Raw genomic sequence first — 17,229 nt, forward strand, 5'->3', positions numbered from 1 at the left:
GGAGGAGCTTGGCAGGCTACCGTCCATAGGGTAGCAAAGAGTCAGACTCGACTGAGCAACTTGACTTTCACTTTCAGTGTTTACAAGAGCTTCCTTCATAGCTCAACTGATAAAGACTGCCCGCAATGCAGGAGACCTGGGTTTGATCCCTGGGTTGGGAAGATCCCTTGGAGGAGGGAAATGCTACCCCACTCCAGTATTCTGGCTTAAAGAATTCCATGAAATATACAGTCCATGGGGTTGCAAAGAGTCGCACCTGACTGAGTGACTTTCACAATGTTTGCAATTCTACTTTGTATAACCTTGAAATTCATTCTTTCTTCCCCATCTCTCCTCTATAATTTAATAGGTGTACTTGTGTTGCTGATGTACTTGTTCTCTCACACAATTTCAGAGCTGTTCATGGTGTTCCCTCTCCACGTAATGTCCTCTCTCAACCCTTTGGCTTAACTCCTTTCAGTCTTTCTCCACGACAACTTTTCCATTCATCCCCACCTCTCATTGGGTTTGTTGCCCCTCCTGTCTTCTCTCCGAACACTTTGTATTGAAATTGTCTGTTTTTGGTCACCACCTATTGAAATTGTGTGTTTAAATATCCATAAAACCAGTGCCTTAGCAAAGTGCCTGACAAAAAATAGCCATTGAACAGCTGTAAACTCACATCCAAACCCAGTTTAATTATATGTTGAATTAGATTCATTTTAAAGGACTGAAAATGGCAATCTACTCCAGTACTCTTGCCTAGAGAATTCCATGGAGGGAGGAGCTTGGTAGGCTACAGTCCATGGGTCGCAAAGAGTCGGACACGACTGAGCGACTTCATGGCACGACGAAAGGATTGAAAATAGAAAGCTAAATCTGAAGGCAAATATAGCTTAACTCTGTTTTCTTTCAGGATTTCAGTATATAAGAGTGCATGTACCTGGTGCTACAGAATCTGCAACAGTAAGAAATGACTTTTTGTGTAATCTATGTTCATCTTCACTTCAAGAAGACAGAAAATTTAGAGTACTTGGTGGTAAAATGCATTTATGTTTTATAATTATAATTTTTAAAATAATGTCTGATATTTTAATGTAGAAATTAAATTGAATATGTATCCTAATAACTAATTCTTTTTTGCTTTTTGCGTTCAGATAAACAGATAGTTGAAATAATTACTGCAAAGTCACTTCATGCTTTTCAAGGATATTATAACAACCAGCCATTTAGGTTTCAATCTCTTACAGTATTCCTCAGAGGTAAGACCTGTTTGCACTAAAATGTACTTGACCTTATGCTTGCTATACCTGGTATAAACATGGTATTTATACATGGTACTTGTATAGCTTGATAATCATATGTCTTCTCTTTCTTGAGTATTTTAGAGTCATATACAGCTAATGTACCAATTATTTATTCAGTCTCATAACATTCACTTAAAAAGATATTAGTACATGCTATGAAGCACTATGTTAAATCTCAGGGTGACAGTTATTTACAGTAATAATCTCCCATTATTGTGTGTGTATGTCTTATGTAAGTATTAATGTTTTAAAATATAATGTTCATGAGGTAGGATGTGAATTTTTACTGCACATAGTAACAATTTAGTAAGTAAATTCATTCAATAAATGAATGAACTCCATGGGTTAAGACCTGTGAGTAGAAAGATTCTGCAATAAAGGAGGAAATCATTATCAGTATCAATTACCCAGGGAAGAGTGAGTCTTCATTAAGAAGCCAGAATTGTGAAAATAAAGATGGGTTCAGCCTCTTTTCTTGGGCTAAAATTGGAAGAATTAAACTGTTTTTAAAGAGAGATTCTGGATGCAACCATGTGTAGGGAACTCAAGAGTTTGGAAAGTAGAGACTCAAACAAGAATTCTTTTCACCATGGCTTGACAAAGACAAGGCAGGCATGTAAGCCCAAATGACTATAATTTTCAATACCAAGTATTGTGTGCCAGACACTTTTACATATATTAACTCATTTAATCAGAGCAACTCTCAACTCTTTCAATTGTTGTCTCCACTTACAGTATGGAAATGGATGCACAGAGGAGTTAAATAACTTTTCCAAGGTTACACAGCTAGCACATGACATAGCCATGATTCAAACTCAGGCATTCTAGCTGCAAAGTCTATTATTTTAACTACTTAATTCTGCTAAATACAAACCATACATTATAATATAGAAATATAAGTGACTATCCAACATATATTTTAGTAGAAAACCCTTTCTTCAAATAAACTTTTAATAGAACCCAAGTGAATTTTTAAAAATTAAATTAATAAAAGGAGGCCTTTGGGGATTATCAGAAGAGATACCCAGACTTCCCAGTCTCCTAGCCTTCCTCTTGATCCTTTCTTGACCTCAGGATACATTCACCAAACTCTGAGTCCAGGGAACAGCTGAAAAATTGTTTGTTTAATTTTCCCTTTGTAATTCATACTGTATCCTTCAGAGGTTTGGGTGGGGGTAGGGGAAGAGGGAGTGTTGGTTTGTTTATTTGGTTTGGGGTTTTTATTTTCTTAAGTCTTGGGCCTGATTTTTCCCATCTAGGTCTACAGGGTTTACCAATATATTCTCTGGAGCTAGAGAGAGAGAGAGAAAGAACAGAGAGGGAGAAACAGAGATTTCTGTTTACTCACAGAGGGAGGTTAATCCTTGCTCCTGCTTGTAAGCTTTTCTTTCACAGCTTTACAACCATCCAAATTATAACTGTGTAATGGAGGATCAAGATTTTTTAGTTTTTCAGAATAAATTTTGAACTTGTGCAAAGGCTTTGCTCAATCTGTAAAGGTGAGAGGAACCTAGTAAAGTGTCTTGTGGGTAGACTTTAGACAGGAGCAGACCCAGATGGGAATTTCAACTCGGCTACTTAACTACTTGGGCTTCCCTGGTAGCTCAGACGGTAAGAATCCACGTGCAGTACGGGAGACCTGGGTTTGATCCCTCGGTTGGGAAGATCCCCTGGAGGAGGGCATGGCAACCCACTCCAATATTCTTGCCTGGAGAATCCCCATGGACAAAGGAGCCTGGCAGGCTACAGTCCATGAGGTCACAAAGAGTTGGACATGACTGAATGACTAAGCACTTAACTACTTTAGCCTTGCATAAGTCACTTAACCTCTTGGTTTCTTCATATATAAAATGGGCATAACAATATTTGTCTTAAAGTTTATAATTACATAGTGTGTGTAAAAGTACCTTGTCTATTATAGACAGTACATAATACTTTTTTAAAATAATTTTCTTCCCAAATGAAATGATTACTTATAAAGTCTTTTATTAACATTTTTGTTATTTAATGGAAACATGCTTCATTTAAACAAAGTTGTCCTGTTTTGCCTCTTGACTATATTATAAGAGACTGTTTAGTTGCTATGCCACATACTTCTTGAAGTCAACTCTCTTCACTGGCTCAAAATGATGTATCAAAATTTATCAGCAGTATAATTACCTCAATTTACATTATTCATGTCACTCAATATGCATGTTTTACTAAACAAAAGTAAATATTTAGCAGCTAAGTGAACTATTAAATTGTTACTGGTTTTAGATCTTTGAACCATATCATCAGTAAAAGTTTCATTCAGTAAACACATATTTTATTTTGTCTTGAATAATTTTAGATGAATCAGTGAATAAAATGAATATAGGAAATGAGTATAAGGTTATTGGAATTCCAACCTGTGTAAAAACATCACAGACTGCTGTCTGTGTAGAAGCAAATAGTATCACTTTTTGCATTCCAAAAGGTAAGGAAAATGTTAATATCGTTTTTAACAATACTTGCAAGTTTAAAGCCATTCGTTCAGGAGATAAGTATTGGCTGCCTGTGTGCTGGACACGCTTCAAAACACTAGGGATAGAGCTGTGATCAGGACAGTCAAGATTCCCACCCTTAAACCATATGGTAGATAGTGAATAAATCTAAACTAATTAATAAGACAATTTCAGATAATAAATGCTATGAAGGAAATAAAGCAGGATAATGTGGAAACTTGCCCTTAGGAATGATTCTTTTCTTTTGGCTAAACTATATTTAGATTTTTTAAAAAATAATTTCCAATGAGAAGAACGTTTTAAGATGCCAGGAGTTAAAGAGTAATCTAAAAGCTTTTCTTACCTTTGTTTCCTAGCTAAGGCAATGCTAAATAACTTGTCGTGGTTGAGAAAAAGAGCTGGATAAAATGGCATCCTCTTCTGCATCTGAGTTTTGAGCCAATCGAGAAATAAGACAAGAGGCAAAGGCAGTTGGGGGCCAAAATATCTGCTTTATTACTGATAATTTTCTTCCAACTAAATTAAGCACTAAGTAACCAAAAATAAAGAGCAGATCTACTCTGGCAAACAAATATCTAAATGTAAGACAGGCTAGTTAAATCTCGAATAATAGATTTTTTTTTTTTTAATCACTAGATAGCTTTTGAACTGTCGTATTGGAGAAGACTCTTGAGAGTCCCTTGGACCCCAGGGAGATCCAACCAGTCTATACTAAAGGAAATGATTCCTGGGTATTCATTGGAAGGACCGATGGTGAAGCTGAAACTCCAATACTTTGGCCACCTGATGCGAAGAGCTGACTCATTTGAAAAGACCCTGATGCTGGGAAAGATTGAAGGCAGGAGGAGAAGGGGACAACAGAGGATGAGATGGCTGGATGGGATCACCAACTCAATGGACATGAGTTTGAGAAAACTCCGGGAGTTAGCAATGGACAGAGAGGCCTGGCATGCTGCAGTCCATTAGGTTGCAAAGAGTCGGACACAACTGAGTGACTGAACTGAACGGAACTGAGATTGCTATCTAGAATAACAGAGGCCAATGTTGAATTTAGGGCTTCCCTGGTGGCTTAGATGGTAAAGAATCTGCCTGCAATGTGAGAGACCTGGGTTCGATCCCTAGGTAAGGAAGATCCCCTGGAAAAGGGAATGGCTACTCATTCCAGTATTCTTGCCTAGAGAATTCCATGGACAGAGGAGCCTGGTGGGCTATAGTCTATGGGGTCACAAAGAGTTGCTCACTACTGAGCAGCTAGCACTTTCACTTTCTTTCAAGTTGAATTTAAATACAATGAATTCTAGACACCTCTGCTTATTTTGAAGAGAAAAACTTATTAAAAGAATAAAAATATTGAAGAAAGAAAGCATTAATGAACAATGGACATTTTAAAGATCCTTTCAGTATTTTCTGCTCTGAAATGTTTTAAAATTTACTGATTTGGTAGTAGAACATGACTTATATGTAGGTGAAGTGTGCTTTCTCCTGCTAAACTCTAGAATTAGGCAGATTTAACCACCTAAATGTGGCAAGACCTACTCTAGGTAGGCCTCCCTTGGTCCATGGACATGGCTGAATAGAAGAAATCATTGCTCCGTGATGACAGCCCAAGAGGAAAGAGAAAGGGACTGAGTTATATGTGCACAGCTCTTCCCAAACTGACCCATTGGATTAAATTGCTCATCCCTTTCAGGAGCTGGACAGAATAAGGGAGTGGAGAAGGTCTAGAATGTTACAGTCTATGTTAAATTAGTAGGGTATAAATCTTCCCTTTTAACAGGAACATTCAAATATATCCCATTCTGCTTTTTCAGTTCAGTTCATTTCAGTCACTCAGTTGTGTCTGGCTCTTTGGGACCCATGGGCTGCAGTACAGCAGGCTTCCCTGTCCACCCCGGAGTTTACTCCGACTCATGTCCATCAGGTCGGTGATGCCATCCAACCATCTCATCCTGTGTCGTCCCTTTCTCCTGCCTTCAATCTTTTCTAGCATGAGGGTCTTTTCAAATGAGTCAGTTCTTCGCATCAGGTGGCCAAAGTGTTAGAGTTTCAGCTTCAGCATCAGTCCTTCCAATGAATATTCAGAACTGACTTTAGCCCTCCCTAAAGCAGAATATTCAGTTCTGCTTTTTAGCCCTCACTAAATGTGATACTGTTTCGAACACAGAAATATAAAGGAAACACTGCAATACAGGAGCCTCATGATCTGACTTTGCTCACATTGGTCTTAAAAGGAAAAAATGAGGAATTTACTTGCAACCCACAGGCAATCTATGTGGGCACACAGGGTGTGCATCCTTTTACTATGTTCCTTGGGTAGAATGATAAACCAGAGTGACCTCCAATCATAATTTAGTATCATTGTATTAATTTGAATGTGGCATCATTAAAAGAACTGCAATTTCATATTTTAGATTAATGGAATTAGATGTCTGTATACCATTTGCTTGTTTTAAAGCCCTTTTTAATATGTGTATTAATATTTACTTTCAGTTCCTTCAGGAATTAGTGACAATTTCAGGTGTCTCCTCTCTCTGACTTCCAGCTCATGCTGGAAGTTTACAGCCATACTTGCCAACATCTTTGCATCACAGATTGTTCCTCCTGGGACTTACAATTTGCTCAAGCTCTGTTTGCTGATGAGTCTAGTACAGACAAGTGACCGTAACAAGGAACTAGAAAATTGCTTGGATATTTTAATCGTAACAAGTGATACTCTACTCATAGACAGGTAAAATATATGCCATTATAAATTGATCACAGATTGCATAAATCTTTTCCATAAAGATTATTATAAGACAAATATTTAGAATTTATCTGATATAAATTGCTCCCCACTAGCAAGTACTCTTTTTTAAAAGTTTACTTTTAATGTTCAAAAACCTAGGAATGAACTTCATATATTAATATAGTATGTGCAATTATAAGGCAAAAACAAATTTATAGAATGAAATTTAAATTAAAAAAATAAAAGTCCAATTAGCTCTAACTTAATTGGATAGATGATGTTTTGCTAAAATAAAAATTAAATCATAACGTAAATATAGTGCTAACTGCCACAGATTGCACCAATTTAATCTTCCATTAATGAGCATCAGAGTATTTGTTTAACAGTCTCACCAATACTGGGTATTATTAGGCTTTTAAATTTGGCCCTCTGATAGGTGGAAACTGGTATTTTATTTTAATTTTCATTTATTTAACTAGAAGTAAGTTTTAGCATCATTTAGAATTTATGAAACACTTTTTATTATTTTTCTATGAACACTGTGACCATTGTCCATTTTTAAATTAATCTGCTTATTTCTTATTTATTCGTGATACCTCTGTAAATTAAAGCCCTTGTCTCTCTTTCTGTTTGTCATTAACCTTTTCCTGTAGTATTTGGGGCTGTATGAGAGATTTGGTGTTTTGTTTTTTAGGTAAGATTTGCATAAATAAAGTGAAGTAATAAGATCTTAAGTATGCAGTTTGATGAATCTTGACAGATACGTGCATTCCTATAGTCATCACCTCAATAAGATATGAAACATTTCCATTTTCCATCACTTTGGAAAGTTCCTTTATTCTCTCAGTTAATTCCTATTTCCACAGGTGATTTCTGTCACCATAAGTTAATTTTCCTGTTCTTGAATTTTGTGTAAATAGAATCACACAGTGCAGCCTCTTTGGGATCTAATCTCTTTTGCTCAGCATGTTTTTGAGATTGGCCCTGTTGTGTGTGTGTCAGAAGTTCACTTGTTTTTATTGATGAGTCATGTTCCATTATATAAATGTCCCAGAATTTGTTTCTCCATTTTCCTAGTGAGGGACATTTGGGTTTTGCATGTTTTGACTATATAAATAAAGCTGCAATAAACCTCTCTTGTACAAGTCTTTTTGTAGACTTGTGTTTTCATTGTCTTGAATAAATATCTAGGAGTGGAATTGCTGTGTCATAAGGTAGGTGTATGTAACTTTATAAGAAAGTGCCAAACAGTTTTTCAAAGTGGTTGTGCAATTTTACATTCCAGCCAACGAGGTAGGGTTCCAGATGTTTCTGTCCTCTCCAACATCCAGTATTGTCAGTCTTTCTCAATTTAGCCATATTAGTGTGTGTGAAATGGTATCTCATTACATTTCTAAGTTGCATTTCCCCGGTGACTATTGATTTGAAATCTTCTTCATGTGCTTATTTGCTACTCATCTTATTTTATGAAGTGTCAAGTTGTTTGCTCACTTTTAAATGGAGTTCTGAATGCACATCCATTGTCACATATGTATCATGAAACTTTTCTTCCAGGTACAAAAATAGTTTGTATATTTTTTCTTAAAGATATATTTGATGAGCAGACCTTTTAGTTTTGATTATTATTTTATTTTATGTTTAGTGTTTTCTGGTTTCTGTTTAATAAGTCTCTGCCTACCTCAAGGTCAAGAAAATATTCTACTATGTTTTCTTCTAGGAGCATATAGGTTTAACTCTTACAATAGGTCTGTTATTTATTCCAAGTCAGTTTCTGTATATATCTTGTATATATGATAGGTAGGAATCAAGATTAATGTTTTTCCTATGCATTTATCAAACTTTTCCATACTATTTGTTGAAAAAACTTTCCTTTCCCCATTGAATTGCTGTGGTACCAGTATTGAAAATCTGTTAAACTGGTTATATGGTTATAAATTTAGGTATTCAGTTTAACTGGGTATACATCTATTTGAACTTTCTGTTGTGCTTTTTTGACTTGTTTATCTATGATGATGCCTCACATTCTTGATTGTTGTAGCTCTATATTAACTTTTGAATCAGGTAGTGCAATTTATTCTTCATTTTTAAGATTTGTTTTCACTATTCTAGGTGCTTTGCATTTTCTTAAAAAGTTTAGAATCCATATGTTACTACCAATCTCCATCACACCAAAAAAGCCTTTAAGGATTTTGACTGGAACTGCTTTTAACTTATAAATCAATTTTGGGGAGAATTTACATCTTAACAATGTTTGGTCTTCCAATCCATGAATATGGTATATATCTCCATTTATTTAAATCTTAACTCCTTTCAGTAAATTGCAAAAGTCATGCACATAATTTGTTGATTACTAAGTATTTGGTATTTTTGATGCTGTTAAGCTGGAGACCCAGTTCCCCCTCAGTCTATACCATCAGGAAGCTTCCATAAACCTCTTATCCTTCTCTATCAGAGGCAGACGGACTGAAAACCACAATCGAAGAAAACTAACCAATCTAATCACATGGACCACAGCCTTGTCTAACTCAGTGAAACTATGAGCCATGCCGTGTAGGGCCACCCAAGACAGATGGGTCATGGTGGAGAGTTCTGACAAAATGTGGTCCACTGGAGAAGGGAATGGCAAACCACTTCTGTATTCTTGCCTTGAGAACCCCACGAATAGTATGAAAAGGCAAAAAGATAGGACACTGAAACATCAACTCCCCAAGTTGGTAGGTGCCCAGTATGCTAATGGAGATCAGTGGATAAATAAAGAATGAAGAGACAGAGAAAGTAAAAACAAAACACATTTGTGGATGTGATTGGTGATGGAAGCAAGGTATGTTGCTATAAAGAGCAATATTGCATAGGAACTTGGAATGTCAGGTCCATGAGTCAAGGCAAATTGAAAGTGGTCAAACAGGAGATGGCAAGAGTGAACATCAACATTTTAGGAATCGGCAAACTAAAATGGACTGGAATGGGTGAATTTAACTCAGATGACCATTATATCTACTACTGTGGGCAAGAATCCCTTAGAAGAAATGGAGTAGCCATTATAGTAAACAAAAGAGTCCAAAATGCAGTACTTGGATGCAATCTCAAAAATGACAGAATGATCTCTGTTCGTTTCAGAGGCAAACCATTCAGTATCACAGTAATCCAAGTCTATGCCTCCACCAGTAATGCTGAAGAAGCTGAAGTTGAACAGTTCTATGAAGACTTACAAGACCTTTTAGAACTAACACCCCAAAAAGATGTCCTTTTCATTATAGGGGACTGGAATGCAAAAGTAGGAAGTCAAGAAACACCTGGAATAACAGGCAAATTTGGCTTTGGAGTACAGAATGAAGCAAGGCAAAAGCTAATAGAGTTTTGCCAAGAGAACGCACTGGTCATAGCAAACACCCTCTCCCAACAACACAAGAGAAGACTCTACACATGGACATCACTGGATGGTCAACACTGAAATCAGATTGATTATATTCTTTGCAGCCAAAGATGGAGAAGGCAGTCAGCAAAAACAGGACCAGGAGCTGACTCTGGCTCAGATCATGAACTCCTTAGCCAAATTCAGACTTAAATTGAAGAAAGTAGGGAAAACCACTAGACCATTCAGGTATGACCTAAATCAAACCCCCAACTATTATACAATGGAAGTGAGAAATAGATTTAAGGGACTAGATCTAATAGAGTGCCTGATTAAGTATGGACGGAGGTTCATGACATTGTACAGGAGACAGGGAGCAAGACCAACCCAAGAAAAAGAAATGCAAAAAAAGCAAAATGGCTGTCTGAGGAGGCCTTACAAATAGCAGTGAAAAGAGAAGCAAAAAGCAAAGGAGAAAAGGAAAGATATACCCATTTGAATGCAGAGTTCCAAAGAAGAGCAAAGAGAGATAAGAAAGCCTTCCTCAGTGAGCAAAGAAATAGAGGAAATCAATAGAAAGTGAAAGACTAGAGATCTCTTCAAGAAAATCAGAGATACCAAGGGAACATTTCATGCAAAGATGGGTTCAATAAAGGATAGAAATGGTATGGACCTAACAGAAGCAGAAGATATTAAGAAGATGTGGCAAGAATACACAGAGGAACTGTACAAAAAAGATCTTCATGACCCAGATAATCACGATGGTGTGATCACTCACCTAGAGCCAGACATCTTGGAATGTGAAGTCAAGTGGGCCTTAGGAAGCATCACTATGAACAAAGCTAGTGGAGGTGATGAATGCCAGTTGAGCTAAAAGATTATGCTGTGAAAGTGCTGCACTCAATATGCCAGCAAATTTGGAAAACTCAGCAGTGGCCACAGGACTGGAAAAGGTCAGTTTTCATTCCAATCCCAAAGAAAGGCAATGCCAAAGAATGCTCAAATTACCGCACAATTGCACTCATCTCACACGCTAGCAAAGTAACCATACGTGAACCATGAACTTCCAGATGTTCAAGCTGGTTTTAGAAAAAGCAGAAGAACCAGAGATTAAATTGCCAACATCTGCTAGATCATCAAAAAAGCCAGAGAGTTAAAAAAAAAACCCACACATCTATTTCTGCTTTATTGACTATGCCAAAGCCTTTGACTGTGTGGATCACAAGAAACTGTGGAAAATTCTGAAAGAGATGGGAATACCAGACCACCTGACCTGCCTCTTGAGAAACCTGTATGCAGGTCAGGAAGCAACAGTTAGAACTGGACATGGAACAACAGACTGGTTCCAAATAGGAAAACAAGTGCATCAAAGCTGTATATTGTCACCCTGCTTATTTAACTTATATGCAGAGTATATCATTAGAAATGCTGGGCAGGAAGAAGCACAAGCTGGAATCAAGATTGCCAGGAAAAATATCAATAACCTCAGATATGCAGATGACACCACCCTTAATGGCAGAAAGTGAAGAGGAACTAAAAAGCCTCTTGATGAAAGTGAAAGAGGAGAGTGAAAAAGTTGTCTTAAAGCTCAACATTCAGAAAATGAAGATCATGGGATCTGGTCCCATCACTTCCTGGGAAATTGATGGGGAAACAGTGGAAACAGTGTCAGACATTCTTTTGGGGGGCTCCAAAATCACTGCAGATAGTGATTGCAGCCATGAAATTAAAAGAAGAAAAGTTATGACTCCTTGGAAGAAAAGTTATGACCAACCTAGACAGCATTTTAAAAACAGAGACATTACTTTGTCAACCAAGTTCCATCTAGTCAAGGCTATGGTTTTTCCAGCAGTCATGTATGATGTGAGAGTTTGACTATAAAGAAAGCTGAGCGCCAAAGAATTGATGCTTTTGAACTGTGGTGTTGGAGAAGACTCTTGAGAACCCCTTGGACTGCAAGGAGATCCAACCAGTCCATCCTAAAGGAAATCAGTCCTGAATAGTCATTGGAGGGACTGGTGTTGAAGCTGAAAGTCCAATACTTTGGTCACCTGATGCAAAGAACTGACTTATTGGAAAAGACCTGATGCTGGGAAAGATTGAAGGCAGGAAGAGAAGGGAATGACAAAGGATGAGATGGTTGGATGGCATCACTGACTCAATGGGCATGCTTCTGAGTAAACTCCAGGAATTGGTGATGGACAGGGAGGCCTGGTGTGCTGCAGTCCATGGAGTTGCAAAGAGTCAGGCACAACTGAGCAACTGAAATGAACTGAACTGAACTGTTGATGCTGTTAAAGTGGTAGTGCTTTGTTAATTTTATTAAGTATTTGCTTTGAATATATAGAGATAGTGTTGATTTTTGTATTTGTGTCTTATACTCTGTGACCTTCTATCAGTAGTTCAAAAACTTCCTCAGTTAATTCCAATGATTCACCAATTTTGAGGCCTATTGTTCTATATAATTAGGTTCTCAGCCTGACTGCCTGTTAGAATCATTTGGGAAAATATTTTTTAAAATATTTATGCCTGTGGAGCACCCCCAAAGATTATATTGTGTGGAATAGGGCTTAGCATTGGAATTTTTTAAAGACGCCAAACAATTTTTTTGTTAAAGTATCTTAGCGTAATAACCATTAGGCCCATCTGTGTTTTCACAAATGTCAAGATTTCATTGTTTTTATGGCTGAGTAATATTCCATTATATATATATTTATATATATACACCACATCTTCTTTATCCACTCATCTATTGATGGACACTTAGATTGTTTCTATATCTTGGCTATTGTAAATAATGCTGCAATGAACATTGAGGTGCATATATCTTTTCCAATTAATGTTTTTGTTTTCTTTGGATTAATGTCCAGAAGTGGAATTGCTGTATCATATGATAACTCTGTTGAGGAATTTCCACACTGTTCTCCATAAAAAGCTATATCAATATACATTCCTACCAACAGTGCATAAGGGGTCCCTTTATCCACATTCTTGCCAACAATTGGTTTTTGGGTTTGTGTGTGTTTGATAACTGTCATTCTGATAGGTGTGTTGTGATATCTCATTGTGTTTTTGATTTCCATTCCCCTGATGATTTTTTATGTTGACCATCTTTTCACATGACTGTTGGCTCCACAGGTGAGTTTAAAGTGAACTAGGGTTGAGAACCACTGCCCTATAGACTTGCAAATTTTCCTTCTACATCTTACCCATTTTACATATCTTCAAATTAACATCTAAATTCCTTGGAATGACACATATTCTAGACATTTTATAGCATCTACCTGTTCATTCTTAAGAGATTCTGCTTCACCCTCTTTTGCACTGTATGTGTGTGTCTGGTCATCATAGTAGATCGTACCAGCAAGCTATGATTTCTGCAGCAAGGATTTACAAGCAAAGCTAAGCTAATCATATTCTTTTCTTATAATTTAAATTTGAGAAACAAAGAGGCTTGAGGCAATTGGCAAAGATATTAGAAAGCAAAAGGAAATATCAAGAGTTATGTTGATACATAGGTAGCAGGGGTAGTCATGATTAACTATTTGCAAAACCTAAATGCAGAAGTTTTGAATAAATGAAAGAAAGCAGGTCATCAAAAGAGAAAGTCTTGGTTCAAATGTCATCTCTCTATAGCTTTCTCTGATTTTTTTTTCCAGGAAGAAATAATTATTTTATGGATGTCCTCACAGCATTATTTTAGTACTCATCATATCATATTTTACTTTTTTGTTTTCATCTCTCTAAGGTGTGAGCTTTCTAAGTTGAGGACCAAATCTCATGTGCTCCTATGTGTTTTTATCCCTAGCACTAGTGCTCAATAAACATTAAATCAAATTAAATCTAATTGTATAGCTATTATACATTATGACTTCTGAAAATCAAATATTAAATAGTAGTAATTCATGATTTATTTTTTTCCCTTAGGCTTTTGAATTTTAGTATAAACCTTGTGCCCCGTGGTATACGTCATTCAGTCTCTACTGAAATTTTCCCTACTCTATCCAGGAATAAGTATGGAACTGGAGCAGTTAGCATTCAAGCTGGCAGTGCTTTGCTAGCTAAAGGTGGTATCTGCTTTATAGGAGACTTGGCTTCACACAAAAAAGATAAACTTGAACAGCTCCAGTCAGGTAAACAATATTTTTTCAAATTAATTTTTACCTATTTAACTTTTCCATCAGTGTCATGGAGTTGAGTGTGCTAAATCACTTCAGTCATGTTTGACCCTATGCGACCCTATGGACTGTAGCCCTCCAGGCTTCTCTGTCCACGGGATTCTCCAGGCAAGAATACTAGAGTGGGTTACCGTGCCCTCCTTCAGGAGATCTTCCTGACCCAGTGATCGAACCCAGGTTTCCTGCATTGCAGGCCAATTCTTTGCTATCTGAACCACCACGGAAGCCTAGGACTTACCTAACAATAGAGGTTATAATGTACACATTTTAGAAATAGAGAAATTATATTAAATGACATTTCTCATTTTACCTTGATAAATAAAAACAGGAATTTAATGTGTAAATGCACTGTTTAAGCCTTTGCTCTCAGTTGTAACACATGAATTTGTATTAGAGTTAGTCACTCAGTCATATCCGACTCTTTGTGACCCCATGGACTGTGGCCCACCAGGCTTTGTTCATGGAATTCACCAGGCAAGAATACTGGAGTGGGTTGCCTTGCCTTCCAGATTTATTTCCTCTTCTTGTGTTACTGCACTAGTTAGGACCTTCAAGATGATGTTGAAAAACAGTGGTGAAAAAGAACATTATGATCTTGTCTTGTTCCTGATCTTAATAGGAAAGTTTCAAGTTTCTCACCATTATGTATGATGTCAGCTATAGGTTTTTTGATGAAGTTCTTTTTCAAGTTGAAGGCATTCCCTTCTATTCCTAATCTACTAAGAGTTTTTAAATAAAGGGTGTTGAATTTTACCAAATGCTTTTTCTGCTTCTAGTCACGTAATAATGTGATTTTTCTTCTGTAGCCTGTTGATATTATGGGGATTACATTAATTGACTTTCAAATGTTGAACTAGCTTTGCATACCTAACATAAATTCTACCTGGCTGTGTTGTATATTTATTTTTATATTTATTTTATATTTTATCATTGAATTAATTTGCTAATATTTTGTTGAGAATTTTTACTTGTGTATTCATAAGGGCTATGGTCTGTAGTTTTCTTGTTATATCTTTTATCTGATTTTGGTATTAGGATAATGCTACTTGAGCCAGATTTATAACTAACAAGGATATGGAGAAATAAGTATTGGGCAAAGAAAAGTTAGGGCTTTGCATTCTTGGCATACCAGCAAGCATGTGCAGCAATACACAGGAGACATAGCATATTGCCTCTGCCTGCAGAAATAGACTCACACTCATATGTTCAACTGATTTTTGATCACAACATCAAAACAATGAGGAAAATGGGGAAAGTTTTTTCTACAAATTATGGTGGAACATCTGGAAAAGAATTAATATTTGTTCATACCTCACAACTATACACAATAATTAATTAAAGATGAATCATAAACCTAGATGTAAAAACTTAAATTCTAAGGCTACCAGAAGAAAACATGAGAAATCTTTATGATTTAAGGGTGTGTTGTGTGAATGCTCAGTCATGTCTGACTCTGTGACCCCATGGACTGTAGCCTGCCACGCTCCTCTATCCACGGGATTTTGCAGGCAAGAACACTGGCTGCTGCTGCTGCTAAGTCGCTTCAGTCGTGTACAACTCTGTGTGACCCCACAGACGGCAGCCCACCAGGCTCCTCTGTCCCTGGGATTCTCCAGGCAAAAATACTGGAGTGGGTTGCCATTTCCTTCTCCAACACATGCATGCATGCTAAGTCGCTTCACTCGTGTCTGACTCCATGCGACCCCATGGACAGCAGCCCACCAGGCTCCTCTGTCCACGGGATTCTCTAGGCAAGAACACTGGGGTGGGTTGCCATTTCCTTCTCCAGAGGATCTTCCCTATCCAGGGATCAAACCTTGATCTCCTGCATTGCAGGCAGATTCTTTACCGCTTGTGCCACCAGGGTAGGCAAAGATTTTTTAGGCAAAACCCAGAAAGCAATTAACAGAAAATAATTGATGAATTGGACTTTATCAAAAATTTAAAAGTTATACACATCAAAAGGCCATTTAAAAAGTGAGTAGGCAAACAAAGGAAAAGAAAATAATTGCAATACATTTATTTGACATAGGACATATACCTAGAACATAGAAGCAATTCCTACAAGTCAGTAATTTAAAAAACAAAGTGTATGTGTTAGTCACTCAGTCATGTCCAACTCTTTGTGACCACATGGACTATATATAGCCCACCAGGTTCCTCTGTCCATGGAATTCTCCAGGCAAGAATACTGGAGTGGGTTGCCATTCTCTTCTCCAGGGGATCTTAATAACCCAGGAACTGAACCTGAGTCTTCCACATTGCAGGCAGATTTTTTTATCCACTGAGCCACCAGGAACCTCCCACCCTCCACCCCAACAAAAAAAACCCCTAAAGAACCAGACACAAAATACCAGATTGTATGTATTATCACAATCTTTTCCTCTTTCATTGTTAACTTAGATGATCTGCTTTCTTTTTTTTTTTCCCCACACAAAAGAACATTGCTTAATTTCAGCCTTCTTTGTAACCTGCATGATGCTACCAGTCTCCTTACCCTCCGCCTATTCATCCCAGTCCACAATTCCAGCTTCATGCTTTGGACTAATGGGTCTCATCATCAGGGGATACAGAAACATTCAGATATTTTTCTTGCCTTCTTTTTATGGCAAATCCTCTAATTTAGCCATATCCTGCAAAACCATCAAGTTTTCCTGTATCTTTGCTATCTAAAATTTAGGTCATAAAATTCATTATAATAATATTATTAATGTATAGCTATATTGACCAAAGTGAACTTAAGTAACAAATGGATAATATCTCTTGACTTAGCTGTGGAAAGTAGAAGCATCACAGTCTACATCTCGGGAAAGAAGTTTGGGGATGATGTGGATCAACAAATGACTTTTCCAGTTCAGTGTAGTTTTTGGTCTTTTCTTGATATGGATTCACCCTCAAGGAGAAATATACAGAAAACCAATATGCTAATTGGTCAGATGGTAAAGTATATGTGTATTTTATTGTTAGAATGTTGTTCAAGGAATTTAGTCATGGATTTTAGTCTCAATTTTTTAATAACAATGTTTTATTTTTATTTCTGTGCTTACTTTCTATACTTACTCAGATCCTGGAACTAAATAATGACACGGTTGTTTGCAATTTTTCATTTTTTAGTCATACAAAGCAGGTATCTGCTCACTAGAAATTATTATTTGAGTAGGTAGTGGGGGAGGTTTTCATGAATAATGTATAAGAAAATACT

General features: G+C 37.0%; 1 protein-coding gene across 1 annotated transcript in view; it reads left to right on the plus strand.

Moving 5' to 3' along the window:
• MCMDC2 (minichromosome maintenance domain containing 2) overlaps nucleotides 1-17,229 on the plus strand; it is a 36,390-nt gene that overhangs the window by 3,720 nt on the left and 15,441 nt on the right. The window contains exons 5-10 of the mRNA XM_069600197.1: nucleotides 896-1,018; nucleotides 1,137-1,241; nucleotides 3,619-3,744; nucleotides 6,263-6,500; nucleotides 13,777-13,982; nucleotides 16,800-16,966. Of these exons, the coding sequence (XP_069456298.1) occupies nucleotides 896-1,018; nucleotides 1,137-1,241; nucleotides 3,619-3,744; nucleotides 6,263-6,500; nucleotides 13,777-13,982; nucleotides 16,800-16,966 (965 nt within the window). The remainder of the gene's footprint in view (nucleotides 1-895; nucleotides 1,019-1,136; nucleotides 1,242-3,618; nucleotides 3,745-6,262; nucleotides 6,501-13,776; nucleotides 13,983-16,799; nucleotides 16,967-17,229) is intronic.

This window comes from Ovis canadensis, chromosome 9 (assembly GCF_042477335.2).
Source record: "Ovis canadensis isolate MfBH-ARS-UI-01 breed Bighorn chromosome 9, ARS-UI_OviCan_v2, whole genome shotgun sequence".
In the NCBI taxonomy this organism is placed as follows: domain Eukaryota; kingdom Metazoa; phylum Chordata; class Mammalia; order Artiodactyla; family Bovidae; genus Ovis; species Ovis canadensis.